The sequence below is a fragment of the Xiphias gladius genome, chromosome 16 (genome assembly GCF_016859285.1).
Source record: "Xiphias gladius isolate SHS-SW01 ecotype Sanya breed wild chromosome 16, ASM1685928v1, whole genome shotgun sequence".
Classification (NCBI taxonomy): domain Eukaryota; kingdom Metazoa; phylum Chordata; class Actinopteri; order Istiophoriformes; family Xiphiidae; genus Xiphias; species Xiphias gladius.
Window position 1 is genome coordinate 7,837,501 of NC_053415.1, and position 17,482 is coordinate 7,854,982.

The following is a 17,482-nucleotide window of genomic DNA, read 5'->3' on the forward strand; positions in this document are numbered from 1 at the left end:
ATAAAAAGGGGGGAAATTCAGCATTTGGTGATGTCCATGGGTTCCAGACTTCAGGAAGCCACTGGCTGCAAAGTATTTCTAGCAAGTATTAAAAACACTCCTTATCTTTATAATTATGTTGGTTTGTCCAAATACTTTTAGGCCTCTAAAAATGAGGGACTATGTATAAAAATGGCTGTAATTCCTAAACGATTAATACAATATTTTTATTAACCCCTTGAATTAAAGCGGAAAGTCTACACTTCAATCACCTATTGATGGCTTCACTTCAAATCCATTGTGGTGGTGTACAGAGGAAAAATTATGAAAACTGTGTCACTGTCCAAATACTTATGGACCTAACTGTATATCAAATCAACAGCGTCATAAAGAAAGACTATGTATATACATGAGCTCACTAGAAATAATGATTGAAAGATCTGATGCTTTATTTCAGAAGAAAATAAAAATAGACTCATAAATTACAAAAGATTCATTTATTTATTTATTAGAAATATGGCATATAGAGTACAACTGCAGTACAACTGCGGGGAAAAATTAATGCATTAGTCTGACAACCTTGGACAGCTCTATCGATACTTTTGAGCATGAGGGGCCCTCCAAAAACTGGAGAATAGAGAAACAGAATTTCCATTTTAACTCAATGATGGATAATCTTACCTTGAATAACTACGCTTGTAATAAATGGGCTGCGGCATTTAGTCTACTTGGTCCAATCTAATAATTGCTAAAAGCGGATAAAAACAGTTAACTATTAGTGATATTACTAATTACTGAATAACCAATCAGGCTAAGTGTTCCCTGAAAATGCTCCCAGAGTGAGCATGATACATTTGTGTGTGTGTGTGTGTGTGTGTGTGTGTGTGTGTGTGTGTGTGTGTGTGTGTGTGTGTGTGTGCGCATCTGTATGAAAGTGATACACGTAAGGTAATCTATCATGAAATATTTCTTTGTAGATGTGGATGATGAATTGAAATGAATATGTGTTTTGATGAATACCATGTCAAAGGGCCAGAGAGCTGAACAGGGAACTAAACAAAAATATTCAAAATATAAAATACAATTATTTTCTTCTACTGAATAAAATTACCTAATTTGAATACCAATTACTAAAACTCTTAACTTCCCTCAAGGACTCACATCTTTGTACAGTTTATATGTTTAAGGAGAAATTACATAATGATATTGTAACATGTTTTTGGCTGGACCGCAACAGCAGGGAGAGTCCTATAAGCACGAATGTCTGGGACTGACTGACTGACTGACTGAGTGACTGACTGACTGAGTACGTGATAAAGTTATATCATTGGTCAGGCAACCGAGTGTTGGAGTGTCCCCATTGGCCGTCACTTTTTCAAAATTAATTGCCTCAAACAGTTTCTATTGCGTCATCAGAGAGGTGTTTACAGGCAGTGTTGCCAACTTAACGCCTTTGTTGCTAGATTTACAGACTTTTCACAACCCTTTTGTGACTTTTCTTCACAAAAATACCTAGTAACAAATCTAGCATCTTTTTGGGCAAACCTTTTACTTTTGGTAAAAGAGTCACCAGTATTGCCCCACAAGCGCAAACTCGGGCTTTCCCTCTGCTAGCGTACCTCTCTATGTTTTCAGTTAATTGACTGCACGGCAGCTGACACAGATTTGAATGAGCTTCTACCTTTCTCTCCAAGTGATAATTTTACAAGTAAATACAGTCAAAATCACAGCAAATTGTCTTTTAGAAGGGCAAAAACAGAAAAAGAAACACATTTAAATGAGAACAGCTTTATTGGGAATTCAGCTGTACTAAGTTACTGTACATAAGAGAACAGAAAGTAGGAGGGAAGCAAACAGACACAGGGCGGTCCAGCCATATACTAAGTTTTGATCTAGTCTTGTTTTGTGTCTGTTTTTTTTTTTCTTTTCTATTCAAATAATGGAGTTACAATGAATAAATAAATTTATTAAATGAATTTATTAAGTAGGACATAAATACCACCATATTAACATTTACTTCCTCAAAGTATCAGTAGTGGTACCGATTGAAAAAAGTAACCTCCTCTTACTTCATTGTTTATTACATGTCAGATTCATTTGGCATTCTTAATGAATATGAGGTCAGCTCTCTAATTGCACACATAAGCATTGGGGAAAGCACAAAGAGGAACAGGAAAGATGTAAACAAAAAAGAGCAGACACCTTCACAAAAAAGCCGTCTATAGGCGCACGTGCAGGTATACAAAATTGTCACAGACAAACATTCATGAAGGGTGCCAGCACAAAAGCCGTGACACAAACAAGTAGACAAATGTGCCACGTGTACACTCACCCAGATGTAGCAAGATAAAGAAGTGCTATACTGCCTTATTAGCCCCAGTAGTATTCTAGGCAAGAAAAATACTCCCAGGTTGATTATAACACTGTAACTAATCTACACCCAGGGGGTGTGTGTGTGTGTGTGTGTGTGTGTGTGTGTGTGTGTGTGTGTGTGTGTGTGTGTGTGTGTGTGTGTATATACTTGTACTGTCTATCTTTGTGAGGACCAGTTAGAGTTATAAACCTACTCCTACCTATGCAGTGAGGCATTTTGGCCGGTGCACACTTTCTGACACACCTTATAAGGGCTGTTTGACAGTTAAGACTGGTTTTAGGGTTCTGGTTACAATCAGGTTTAGCTTAGGGTTAGTGTAAAAGTTGGGGTTAGACATGTAGTTATTGGTTAAGGTTAAGGCAAGGGGCCAGGGAATGCATTATGTCAACGACTGTCCTCACAAAGAAAGAAGTACGCGTGTGTGTGTGTGTGTGTGTGTGTGTGTGTGTGTGTGTGTGTGTGTGTGTGTGTGTGTGTGTGTGTGTGTGCGTGCGTGCGTGCGTGTGTGTGTGTGTGTGTGTGTTTGTGTTGTAAGCAAGGGAGAAAGTGAGAGAGGGGCAGGGAGAGTGATTTTGTTGCTCACTGTACTCATTTGTGCCTGGCATTTACAACGGAAGAGCTGCACCAGTACATCTTTCTAGATTGAAATTAAATAAGGACAGGGGACAGGGAGTAAGAGAAAAGACAGAGAGAGAAGACAGACAGAGAGAATTACTGCAAGAAGAGTACTTTCTCCCCCTCATCGCTCTCACCAAAAGGCCAAGTGACAATTTGAACAATTACCTGGAGCCATTACCTCTATCTGAACCTGGCTGGTTGAGAAGACACAGACCTATGAGTGAGTGACTGAGTGTGTGTGGTGTGTGTGTGTGTGTGTGTGTGTGTGTGTGTGTGTGTGTGTGTGTGTGTGTGTGTGTGTGTGTGTGTGTGTGTGTGTGTGTGTGTGTGTGTAAGAAAGAGAAAGTGATAGTGAAGAAAACAACAAGATTAGGTCAAAACCTAATATATGGCAGGACCGCATATGGTCAATGTATGAAATTGTGGACGTAGCTGAAAACTGTTGAGAAACCAGTGTAAATAACTAATTTCAATGGAAAGTAGCTAAAGCCTGCTTGAAAAGTCACTAAATGTCACTAGATGATATAATAGGCTAATTAGCATATACATTACATCATCATGTCATATTTGCATTCTGCCTTGTGTCAGCCGGTTTCAGCCCTAATCTGTTCACTTCTCTCCTACTCTTTGTGCTCACATATACAGTTATTTAATACAGCTGAATTCCTGATAAAGCTGTTCTCATTTACGTTTTTCTGTTTCCGTTGTCAGACAAAGGAAGAAGTATACAGTCCTGGTTGAAATTATTGGCACCTCTGGATTTTAAGCACAGAATTTAGAATATCTTCATAAATAGAGGCAAATTAACCAATTTTGTACAATCAAACTATTTTAATAAAATGTCCAAGGTTACTGAACAAAAGAAAATAGAAAACACAAAATGTGCATAGTATTGAAATATTGCAAACACAAAATGTACCCAAGACACAACTATTGGCACCCCTCACTAATATTTGGTTGCAGAACCTTTGGCAACAATGACAGCCTCTAAACATTTCTAGAAGCTTCTTGCACCTACCTGCTGATAGTTTCTGCCACTTTTTCATTGCTAAGCGTTCAAGCTCTCTCAGTGGCGAATTTCAGCTCTCTCCAAAGATTCTCAATAGGATTTAGGTCAAGACTCATTGCTGGCTAGTTTAAAACAGTCCATGTTTTCCTTTTCAACCATTCTCTTGTGCTGCTAGATGTGTGCTTTGAGTCGTTGTCCTACTGAAAGACCCAAGACCTTCGCCTTAAACCTAGTTTTCTGATACTGGGTAACACATTTCACTCTAAAATGCCTTGGTAATCTTCTGATTTCATCATTCCTTTGATACTTTCAATGCCTCAAGTACCAGAAGCAGCAAAGCAGCCCCACACCATGAAATAACCTCCACCATGTTCTACTGTAGGTGAGGTTCTATTTTTCTTAAGGGCCTAATTTCATCGCCTATGAACAAACTGATGCACTGCATTGCCAAAGAGCTCTACTTGAGTTTCATCTGTCTGTAAACCATTATCCTAGAAAGACTGTGGTTTATCTATGAATGTTTTTGCAAACATAAGTCTTGCCTTTTTCTGCCTTTCTCTCAATAGTGGTGTCTTCCTTGGCCTTTGCCCATGTAGCCCTACTTGGTTTAGTTGCAGCGTATGGTACTGGCTGAAACCACCACTCTGGATTGCTCCAGGTCGGCCTGAAGCTCTTTAGATGTGTTGCGTAGGGTTTTTTTCCAAAATCTGCATCAACCTTCGCAGACTTCTCTCACTGAGTTTCTTCTTAGCGCCGGGTCCTGGATGTGTCTTAAAAGTTTTATGACTGTGAAAATTCTTGATAACAAACAAATTACAAACTGATTAAACAGGGATTTCAAGATCTTCGCTGATTGTCTTGTAGCTTTTGGAATTGTTGTGTTTTTTGATAACAGCATTTCTTAAGCTCTTAGACAGTTCTCTTGTCTTCGCCATTGTGAAAAAGAAACTGGAAACTATCAGCCCCTTTTTATGAAGTAAGACTATCATTCATTGTTTAATTCAGGTCATGTTAACACTGAAAATTAAGCACAGGTGACTCTTATTCATTTTTTATTTTGTTTGACAAACTAATTTTAAATTTAACGAAAGTGTGCCAATAATTTAGGCGAGTGTACATTTTATGTGTGTATTTTTTATTTCACTATATGTAAGCATTTTTTTTGTCATTGTTGTTCAATAACTTTGGATATTTTATTAAATATTCCAATTAAATGAAATTAGTTCATTTGCATTAATTAATGAAGATATTCTACATTCTGTACTCAAAATTCAGGGGTGCCAATAATTTCAGCCAGGACTAAAAAATTGTGCCTGAAATGCGACCCATTAAGACTACATGTTAACCAGCAGTCACTTTAAAGCCATTTCCAAGCTGCTGCTCTGCACTGCTAAAAACCTGATTTTATACCTGCAGTGTTGTCTCACAAAATCACCATACACATAAATTAAAGACAATGACTGTGCTGTGATTTCCGTTGTATTTAGTTGTAAAATGATGACTCGGAGAAAGATTTAGAAGCTCATTCATATCTATCTCAGCTGTCATGTGGTCAGTTTTATCAGATACGTAGAGGTGTGTACCTGCGGAAGGAATGCCTGACCGCATTCACAGGGCATACTGTCGACTCTCTTATACTAAAAGTAGCTATGGTTTTTCCAAAAAGTCACTAGATTTTTTGCTAGGTGCTTTTTTGAAAAAAAGTCACTAAAGGGGTCTGAGAAGTCAAATGTAGCAAATGTAGCAAAAAGGGCACTATTTATTTTGAAAGAACAACAGCAAACGGAGAAACTCCAACTCTCAGCCAGCCGAGCAATGGTGTAACTTCAGCACTCAGTCACACAGTATTCAGTATCATATCTCTTGATCAACTGGTGTCTCACTGAATATAATATAATCATTGACAGTAATGACTCCATCAACATGACAGTGAAATTTTGCCTAATATAAACCAACATGAAAAAATAAACAATTGGCAATTGGTCAACGGTGAAAATTTGTGTGGTCAAAGATGACAAAAAACTCAGTCAATGTTGATATCCATTAATACAACCCTGTGTAGATTATTAAGCTGCAAAACACATATGACAGTAGTTTTAATTCAAGGCAAATCTTAGGCTAATATGAGTTAGAAAACTCTTGTTCTGATCAAAGCTTTAATGTTATGTGTGGAATGAGCGAGAAGAGAAACTTGAGGAGTTAGCATGAATTGTAAGAAATGGACACACAAGCACAGCTGGTGTAGTTTAACTTCTCTCATTCCCCCCTCTCAACGAGAGCGAGGCATGAAAACTCGTGACTGGTAGCCGTCCTACTACATGCACAGTGGTCTCCATCCCAACACCCCCCCCCAAGCCATATCTCACACTACGATGCCCGCTATCACACGTGATAAATCCTTCACTGGCTTCGGACACATTTCTATCCGCAATGTGGGTAACACCACGCTCGGGTAACACCTCTGTTCAAAAAGGCCTCACCCAACCCTACTCAAGTTGAGAACTATCGACTGGTTTCGTTACTTCCATTCTTATCTAAGGCTATAAAAAGGGCACTTTTCAAGAAAGTCTCAGACTTCCTCTCTCTGAACGCCCTCCTTTACCCAAATCAGTCAGGCTTCAAAAGTAGTCACTCCACTGAAACAGCTCTGTTGTCTGTGTCAGAAGCCCTAAGGGCAGCCAGAGCTGCAGCTCAGTCCTTGGTCCTTATCTTTCTGGACCTATCAGCAGCCTTTGACACAATGAAACACCGCATCCTGCTATCTGTACTCTCTGATATGGGCATCTCAGGCAAAGCGCTTTCTTGGTTTGAATCCTGTCTCACTGGGCGTTCCTTCAATGTTTCACGGCAAGGACATACATCCTTACCCCATCCCCTCACCACAGGGGTGCCCCCAAGGCTCGGTGCTGGGGCCTCTCCTCTTTGCAATATACACCACCTTCTTGGGGCCAACTCTCGGCTCACATGACTTCTCTTATCAATGCTACGCAGATGACACCCAACTATATCTGTCATTCCCATCAGGTAAGTCCTCTGTCTCGGTATGGATCTCAGCCTTTCTGACAGACATATCCACATGAATGAGGGGAACACCACCTTCAACTAAATGTCTCTAAGACTAAACTCTTATTCATCCTGGCCAATCAATCTCTCAATCACAATATTAAAAATAAAAATCTCCTCTTTATCTCTCACCCCTCCCAAGGTCATGAGAAACCTGGGTGTCATGTTTGATGACCAGCTATCCTCCTCTGAACATGTTGCATCTGTCTCCCAGTCATGCCGCTTTGCTCTATACAAAATAAGAAAAACAGGCCTTACCTGACTCAGTACACCACCCAACTCTTGGTACAGCTTCGACTACTGCAATGCAATTCAAGCTGGCCTCCCTTCACAAACAGTGAAACCCTTACAAATGGTCCAGAAAGCGGCAGCGCATCCGGTTTTCAATCAGCCTAAAAGGGCACATGTCAATCCGCTGCTTATTGACCTCCACTGAGTACCCATGGCCACCTAAATCAAATTCAAGTCACTAATGCTTGCCTACAGAGTGACTTCTGGGTCTGCACCCGTCTACCTGAACTCAATCATACAGGCTTAAGAGCCTTCTCGGCCAATGCGTTCCTCCAAGGAATGTCATCTGGCATTGCCATCCCTGCACACAAGGCAATCACAGTCCAGACTGTTCTTGTTTGTGGTTCACCAATGGTGGAACGAGATACCAAATGTTATCAGACCAGGGGTGTCCCTCTATCTTTAAGAAACTCTTGAAAACTCATCTCTTCTGAGAGTACCTCCTCTCCTAACACTTTTTAACATAGCAACATGCCTAACTTGCAATTACTGTGCACTTTCGGTGCACTTCTTTTCCCGATCTCCTTGTACTTTGTGTTCTGAATAGATCTAGCACTTAACACTTACTTCAAGGTCTCCTACTGTACTGAAGCTTTGGTGTTATCCCTCATTTGTAAGTCCCTTTGGATAAAAGCATATGCCAAATTAGTAAATGTAAATCACATACTGCATATTTACATATACTGCGTATGTATGTATCGTGCAGGCGTACCGACAATTACACACCCAGATGCACACAGTCTGGATAGGCCTACTGTGTGACTGACACCCATTATTAGTTCATATTGACAGACACATGAGTGATAGCATTCCATGAAAACAGGGCTTGGATGTAAGGAGTGGAAGGTGAGCTCAGAACAACATGATCTACATTCCTAAGCTTTGACTTACATTTTACAAGGAAAAGTAAATAGATTAATGTTGACAGTTTCTATTTATTAGTGACGAGTTCACCCAGGTTTCATTTCTGCTAAACCATGTTTCATGTAGATATAAACTGCAAATCAAAACAGATTGCAGGTCTATTTCTGGTGGATCTTCATAGGAACTGCGTGGATTCACTATGATAGGGTAAAATAAGTGATCAAATTGTTAACAAGACGAAAATACAGCGTTTTGTTGTTAAACTTTCCATGTTGTCTAGTCATAAACATGTTAGGTCAAACTCAGTACCATTAAGCAGGGAGATTGGCCAACTCCAAGAACCAATCACATTTTCAAAAAGAACTGAACTTGCACACAGGTTGTTCTACAGGGAATATAGTGAGGTTAAAGAAGGATGTTTGTCCACTGAGAAATCTCAAGGGAACAGCACTCACCACTCAAGAGTCCAATCAGGCGTTGAGTTCCTTTAACTAGTGAACTTGAGGGATTGTCCAGCCGTCTACAGGGAATAATAAACTGTAACACTACCATAACAAGTCATCAAAACTACATCCCTATGCAACTGGCACACTGTATTCTAATATTTATTACCACATTGTCATAAGTAAATTCGTGTCTGTGTGCATGAGTCTATAGGGTCACTAAATTACTGAAAACAAGTGTATTTGTGTAAAATATATATAAGAAGTATCACCTGAGAGAAGCTGACAAAATAACTGGTGGGATTTTATGTACAGAGGTGGAAGAGGAGAGGAGAGAAGAGGGAATAGGAGAGTATTTGGACTTTTACTTTCACAGAGTTGACAAAATATTTGTCTCCTTCCTCTTATAGGCTGCGGAAAGGAAAACTCAGAATAAGCAATGGTGATTTAGCAAAACAGAGTTTACAGAGTAAACGAGATGGGGCAGCTCATTCTCAGTGCAGTTTGAGTTCAAATAATTGTAGGGTCTGTATCTGTTTTAATACTTACACTTTAAATAGATCTGGATGCTCAAAACTCACTATTGTCCCTTTTAAATCTTATTTTAAAATATGCTGGATTAACACAGCTGCTGTTTATTTTGACAATGTAAAGGCAATGCAATGTAAAGTTAATGCAATGCATGGATGCAATGGATAGAGGGATGTTGCAGCAAAGGACAGAAACATGGATAGATATGCAGTTGAGATGCAGCAAAAAACTTCTTCAGAGAAGAGAGAGGCCCTAAGGTCAAAGTAATGAAAAGTTGAAGCTGGAGAGAATGGAAGAGGACAGTTTATTTAGAGAGCAAACTGTTTTATAAAAGGAGCAGACAATAAAAGCACGTAAAAAATTAGTTTTCATAGAGAAGAACAAAGCATGAACTATTGTTAAGAAACCAAGTCAGGTTTTTTTAGTGTGAGATTAATAGTAGCTTAAGTTCTGTTGGCTTTATATTAGGCATGCACCCAAATAATTAATACTGAAACCATTTGGACAAAGATGTTAAAAATATGAAAAAAAAGAAAAGATGAAAAGGTGAAGTAACTGGCAGTAACAGTTAGGAGGCAGGAGAAGAAGAGGGTGAGGAGGAAGCAGAGTACGAAAAAGGAGAAAGGAACAAGTGGTTACCCTCTGCCCTTTTATGAAAGGCAGAGAAAGGATGAAAAGAGAGAAGAATAACTAAAGAGTCATTCGTCTTTGTTAGTGGAGTCTGAAGTGGCAAAGTGTGACTGAATTGGAAAGGACATGAAGATACGTAAGCACAACTCACCCTCCAACCCTTAGACACATGTAACCACCACACACACAAACACACACTGTTGACCTTGAGGCAAAAAAAACAAAAAAAAATTACTCCTTACCTGTTTTATTAGTACATATGCTGATATTTGTTCCAATTTAAAATAATTTGTTTGAAATGAAATACTGTAGGTTTATGCACATTTATAAATTTTTAGGTTACGTATGTATTATCCAAATTAAAGAAATCGGTACAGTGTTCAGTAAACAAATTAAAGCGTTGTTAATCGCTTATCTATGTAATTATTCTGCATGCTTATTTCAATAAAACTCTCATTGTATCAATGCACAGTAAGTGTGTGTGAGGCTTTCCTAACTAGAAATATAGAAAATAAAAGGCCTGACACAAACAAGATATATCAGACATATTTTAAACAAATATGGCAAGCAGTATTTCTGTAGTTGGACTTTTGTAAGCACTTTTTACCTATGCCTCCAAACTGAAAAAACTGGGAATTTTATGAAACCTTGGGTCAAAATTGTATCATGCCAGCTGTACATTACCAGGTAGTAAAGCTGAAAGTCCACAAAACTATATCAATAATTTGCTATTCACTGAGCTTTACCAACAGTGATGTGAAAAATATTAAGTTTGTCCTGGGAATGCTGCTAGAAGAAAGACCACAGGGTCATCAAAATCCAAGTGTTTAGCACCTTTGGAGTCTTAATGTGCTTAGCATATTTAAAGGAAATCTGCCAATTAGGTTACCACAGCACAAGAGGAAAGCTCATAGTGTCCATGAGGATTCATCATACTAAATCAATATCTTACAAAAGCTGAGAAACACATAGTTGCACATGAAAAAAGCTGACTTAACACTACGGGAAAGAAATTTCATGATAAAAATCAGTTTGGCTTGTACACTCCTTGAAAAAGTATAATCTGAATAATGTTAGCAAAAATGCAATATGTTGGGACTCAGTAAACCAATACACCATTTTAAACAAATACACTGAGATTCTATTGCACTGCTAAGCAACTAAAATCAGTAGATGGTGCGTATGGTAGTAATTATTAAGACATTTCTTTCGTTCAGAGTGTGTCTTAAAGACACTAGAGGAAAGTTTATAGGAGGTCTAACAGACAATTTTACTGTCTAAGAATAATGGATGCCGTCAGTAAATTTGATAGCAATGTTTCAATTAAATTCTTCTGTTCCTTCTGTTCAAGTTGAAATATTGACCCAACACAGGTGCTCAACAAAAGCTTAGTGGATCACCAAAATCATTAAAAATCCTACTCTGACGGACCTATAACATGTCAGACATTTCCATTCTTAGGCGAGGCAATTCTTTATCTAGGGGGACAAAAGCCGGTAAAAAAAATATATCAACAGGATACCGGAATTGAAACTAAAACTGAAGTCTTAACTGAGCATAAAAGACAAACGTTCAGCATTGTAGACTACACATATTAATATTACACATGACATCTGTTTTATGAGAAAGGAGACTACACAAAATCAACATATTACATTATGAAAAACTAACTTTCTCCCCTTAGAAGCAGTGCCTAAGGATGATAATACCAGTCAGAATGGTCAATCAAACAGTCTATCCAACACTGTTATCCAGCAACTTCCAAATCTTCATGTTTTTGTTTAACCCTCCTGATCTTTCTTCAAGCAAAATCATTAGTATGTTGCTTGATCAATCAAGCATTTTTGTATTGAAGGAACAGGAAAACACTGCAGGCTCTTATTGAAATTAGCAAGATTTTACACTTTTAGAAGTGTTTCGGTATTGGTTATCATATACACTGGATATCATGCACGTTGTCATCACTTGGATATGGGAATTTTTGTGTATCCATTAGGCTCTCACAAAAGCATCTGTGGTTTGAGTGACACAGGAATGTTCCGTGTGTTGTAATCGTAATGTGTGTTTCAAACTGTGTGTGTCTTTTTATTCAATTGCCTTTGGGTCTTACCATCTCAGAGGTGTCTTCATTGAGGGACGGTTCAGTCTCTGTCGGCTGGGGGCTGAGGGCTGAGTCACTGCTACTTCTCACCAGCAGGGGGGTGTCTGTAGAAAACACAAGGACACACACAAACACGAACGACATATGAAGATAACTTTCAGCATTCTTTTCCATTAAGGTCTATTATTATAGATTGGAGCGAATACCTAAAGAGCAATTGCAAAGTATAATGTATACTCTACAGATTTTCTTCACTAGCAGAGACACAACATCTACATCATGATACAAAGTTGAGACCAGTCCCCATATTCCTTGTCTAGCCTATTGCATATGAGCATTTCAGCCTAGCATTATAGACTTAGTTTTGCATCTTAGACAGGCTGAAAAACATTGCTTTAAGCAGAAGCAAAGATGTGTGTGTGTTTATATAGTATGTCTTTCTAGAATGGATAACTACTGATAATGTTTAAAGCAGGTGTTCTACAGTCTTTAAATCAACCACTTTTCCCCAGTTCTTTGTTTATATGAGGCATCTGCGGGACAAATTTGGTGACATACATGCATTCTTTTCAACTATAGTTTCCTCTGGTAAAAGCTACAGGAACCCATCTCTCTGTCAATATGACTCAGTTTGACTACATCCTATCAGACTGCTAATGGAACAAGAGATATAAGGGAGAGGGGAAAAAAAACAGTCAAAGAAAGGTGCCAAAATGGTGAGAATAAAGAAGGCCTGCATCTGCACTGCTTCTCTCACTCACACACTCACACAGTCACACACTCACACACAAGTAACATTCTTAAAATTGCTAATGCTATTTTGATGGAGTCAAAGTTCAGCAAAATTCATGTCTAATAATAATCTTTTAGATGACAAGATACAGACACTAAGCTAGTCATGCCACACTACAGAGATGACTTTGTGTGTGTCTCTTTGCAAGTGTCAAAGTGTGATGAGGAAAAAAGAGAGAGGAGAGATGAATATTTTTTTGTTTTTAGCTTGACAAAATGAATTTACACACTGTCATCATAATGTATATTATATCTTTGACATCAGTCCAATACATGTCAAAGTGTACTTTCAGACAAAAACAAGACATTCTGACACTCAGCGTAATAATGTAGTAGGCTGTATTGGTGAGAACACATTGCTTAACATAAAATTAGTAAAAGGCAGAATGGAAACTACAGTACAAGCGTATGTAAACATATCTGTAAATGTGTCTGCATAGGTGTGTGTATTTATTAGGGTCTCTACAAACATCCATCAACTACGATTGTGCTTTCATCAGGTTTAATAAATCTCATTTCCATTCCTCACCAAAAGAAATTACCTCTTGTGAGCGTGACTTTAAGTGTTGAAGGCGACCGAACATGCTTAGATACCTAGGCTACTGTTATACGGTCAAAACGAACAAAATATACGCACGCAACCAAAACACAAATGGAAGATATCAGAGATACTTTGATGGTATAAGATGCTAAAAACATAGCCTAGCGAGCTGTAGGCTACAAGCAAGATGGATAATGGCTGTGGAGCATATCGCAACCCGTTTCAGAAAGACAAAACCACCAAATCTAATAATTTTTAACCGTTAACTCTCATGTTAAAGTGGCAATCTCAAAGATTTCAGTCCTGGTTGATTTGGCAACACCAGTAGTTACTGGTGGTAACAACAAATGCTAGAGGTCACAGAATTCTGAGGGCAGCAAAAGAAACTTTTTTTGCTTTAATAAAGAAGTCTTTCTGTTATGAAAGAATTGGCCTCTCTCCATTATTCTGTGAGCAACCATGATCTGGTTTTATGCTACACATGGCATGAGTCTGTGAACAGCAGGGCACAGTTAAAGGAATTGGTTACCTCGCTGAGAAATTGGAGGTGTGACGCCTGTCGCCTGCAGCTCTTCATCTAACAACTCACTGTGGCTGCTCCTTCTTGTTCCGTGTTTCCCCTACCATTGCCTTGCCTGTACCAACGGAACCTTCCGCCCCCCTCAAGAAACGAAAGAAAAACAAATTTGAAAAAAATTTTAAAAATTTAAAAAACAAAATTTTATTTATGTTATTTACCACATTTATGTGCAATGGTTTCATTTCAGATCAGTGTGAGAGTCTCTCTCTACTGCATTTTGCTGTCATTTACAGTCTTTTACATTTCTTTATTGGTACGGTTAGGTGCAAAATGTAAAATTAATTCAACACCAGACAATCTTGTAGCACTCAGACCGTGATCAAACTCAAAGCAATAGCTACGGGGGGGCCACAACACCGTTCTTCCATTACTCCTCGAAGTATTTAAAACTGATCCACTGTCCACTAATGCTGAAAAGGACTGTTGTCTTGTTTTGTAGATGCATTTTTGATGAGCAATGGTGGTAACTGCTAAGTATAGGAATTGTTTGGGTTGCATTAGCAGTAACTTAATACAGGTTTTTTTCCGGGAGTGTCACCACAGACACCCAATCTGTAATACTGCAAATATACAGTATAAATATTGTAATACTTTCCTCAGTGGGCCATAGGCTCAATCACCATTTTGTTACCTCATTCAGCGATAGATAGTGACTTAAGAGACATTAATTTAAATGAAACTCTTTGAGATTATTATTTAACTTGAAAGGTCCAGATGGCGGGAAAATGCATTATCTACTCACCCTTTCCTCAGTAGGAAACCGTAGTCTGCTAATTGTATCTGAGTCCAAGCACAACTGTCAAATCCATAAAGAATATCTCATACGCCTATCTGTCAAACCTTTCCAACACTCATTCCTCTGCTGGTCTCTTAACAGCGTATGCAGCACAGTAGGTCTACTGTTGTCAAATGATTGCCAAATTAGTCCAAAAGATTGCAATGATTATATGAAAACAAAAAAGATAGCCTATTCATTGCAGTGCTTTTTCGAAGTGGTGCAGTCACATGCATTATTGAGCTGACACTTCATTGAGCAACAGTGTAAACAAAGGTTTTTATTAATAAAGTAGGCTTACTTTATTAATTCAAAATATAGGGTTCCTTATGGCTGTATACACACAGTCCTGGCTGAAATTATTGGCACCCCTGAATCTTAAGTACAGAATTTAGAATATTTTACTATATAGAATTTAGAATATACAGAATATCTTCAGAAATAAGTGGAAATTAACCAATTTTGTATAATCAAAATACTTTATACAATGTCCAAGGTTACTGAACAAAAGAAAATGTACCCCAAACACAATTATTGGCACCCTTCACTAATATTTATCTTTGGCAAGCCTTTTTTGACAGCCTCTAAACATTTCTTGTAGCCATCTAGAAGCTTCTTGCACCAGTCTGCTGGTAGTTTCTGCCTCTCTTCCACTGCTATGCGTTCAAGCTCTTTTAGTTTTGCAGGAGTCCTTTTTGCAATAGCAAATTTCAGCTCTCTCAAAGGTTTTCAATGGGATTTAGATAAAGATTCATTGCTGGCAAGTTTAAAGCAGTCCATGTTTTCCTTTTCAGCCATTCTTTTGTGGTGCTGGATGTGTGCTTTGGGTCATTGTCCTGCTTAGAGACCCAAGACCTTACCCTCAAACCTAGTTTCCTGATACTGGGTAACACATTTCACTCTAAAATGCCTTGGTAATCTTCTGATTTCATCATTCCTTTGATACATTCAATGCCTCAAGTACCAGAAGCAGCAAAGCAGCCCCACTGCTTGATAGAACCTCCACCATGTTTTACTGTAGGTAGGGTGCTCTTTTCCTTATGGGCTTCATTTCATCGCCTATAAACAAACTGAAACACTGTATCCCCAAAGAGCTCTACTATGGTTCTCTACATCTGTCCATAGAGCATTATCCAAGAAAGACTGTGCTTTTTAGTGCCTTTCTTTCAATAGTGGTGTCCTCATTGCTCTTCCTGTTTAGTTTGGTGTGTGGCGTATGCTAAAGGTATAATTTGTCGAACAGATGCCATGATTAGCATTTATAACTCCAAGGAAACTCACGTACATCTACCATTTTTTGCTTCTTTTAAAAAAAAAAAAGACAAAGAGCGATACAGTGTTGTGGTGGTGGTCTGTACATTTAGTAGTGAATAAAAGTCACAGAAAGAAACAATGACAAAGAAAGCATGAAGCTAAAATATCAACCGTGTGAAAAAAGGGATTTCATCACTACTTCTTTTAATCATCCAAATTCATCAGCACAGCCTGTGTGAATATTCATATCTATGTTCATATCTGTTCCTTACATGCTATAGCAGCATCATCATAAAGCTCATTCCTGAATGTTGTTTTTGGAGATGTGTGTGTGTACTAATCTAAGTTCATTACGTCTTTAAGAAGCAGATCTGAAAGCCAGAGTTCATGAGAAGTAAATGAATGATCCCTTCCTTTCATATACCTTCAGTGAACACACTGGTGTTCACGCATCCAAATGGCCAATAAGTGGCTGATTTGGAGATCACTCTGCGCATGTAGGTAAGATATGATAGTGTCTCCCTCCTCTTCACATCTCATCAGCCCACTGCATAAAATCATCATTTAACAGAAGATGATGGATGAAGCACACCATACTATTACCTATTCTGCTGCTGTAGTTGAAATAGTGAAATGGAGAAAAAAGTCAACACTGCAGAAAGATATGCAAATAAGAAACATTTATAACTGGAGGTATTTTTATGATCTTTGTGGTACATCCCCACTCCTCAAATCTACTATCCCTATCCACAGGGCCCTTCAATCCATATATACATTAAGAACATTGCCATGTTAGCTTCTATAGTTCCACTGGGAATAAAATGAGAAAGGGGGTGGTGAGGGTAAAGGGAACTCTAAATGAGTGGACTACTCAGAACACATGCCAAATGATATTTGTAAGGTCATATATTGATTGTCACAAAATGGACCCTCGGTGCTCTTAAGACTGGCTGGGGGGTATGGATTACATCAAACCTAATCAATTCATCTCTTCAAGGAAAGGCAATGAAAGGGGGGTAAATAGATGGAGGACGACAGACACAAAAATGAGAGTCAGAGTAAGGAGACATATAAAGAAATAAAGGAACTAACACAGGAAAAGCTTATTAGTGAGATATAAAGAAAATGTACAAATATGGCTTGATGCAATGAAAAGGAAGATGAAAAAATACACAAAATCAACAGGAAAAAGACAAAAATCAAAGAATCTGGTAAAAACATTCCATTGTGTGGTCTAGGGATGTTTCTAACAACTATTTTCTCTGCCGATTAAATGGTCATTTAAAATTAAACAAGTCAACAAGTCTAAAAGCAAGAAAACACTCAGTAGAGCACAATTTAATCGTAAATTGAGCGGGATCACTGCGTCTGCGTGTAAATGATGTCCTATTGGTTTGCCAAGTGTAGCTAATGTTAGCATTGCTAGTACCAGCCGCCTTCTTTATTCTGAAACATCTTACATACAACCTTATTCTCATTTTCTAGATCAAAATACTTCCAAACCAAGCTGGTTTTACAAGGTGTCATTTGTCCCACTTTCCACATTTCGGTTGCCGTCTAGCAAGGGGAGCAGTGTTTAATTGTTCAGTTGACTAATTGCGCACATCCCCAATGTGGTCCATGTCCAGCGGCATATT

General features: G+C 38.4%; 1 protein-coding gene across 10 annotated transcripts in view; it reads right to left on the reverse strand.

The window, feature by feature from the left end:
* pard3bb (par-3 family cell polarity regulator beta b) overlaps window positions 1-17,482 on the reverse strand; it is a 219,763-nt gene that overhangs the window by 149,608 nt on the left and 52,673 nt on the right. For 9 of the 10 annotated variants that reach the window (XM_040147956.1, XM_040147955.1, XM_040147954.1 and 6 more), the window contains one exon: window positions 11,913-12,007. In XM_040147956.1, the coding sequence (XP_040003890.1) occupies window positions 11,913-12,007 (95 nt within the window). Of the gene's footprint in view, window positions 1-11,912; window positions 12,008-13,765; window positions 13,873-17,482 lie in introns of those variants that run through there. The other variant, XM_040147964.1, reaches the window with a different exon arrangement.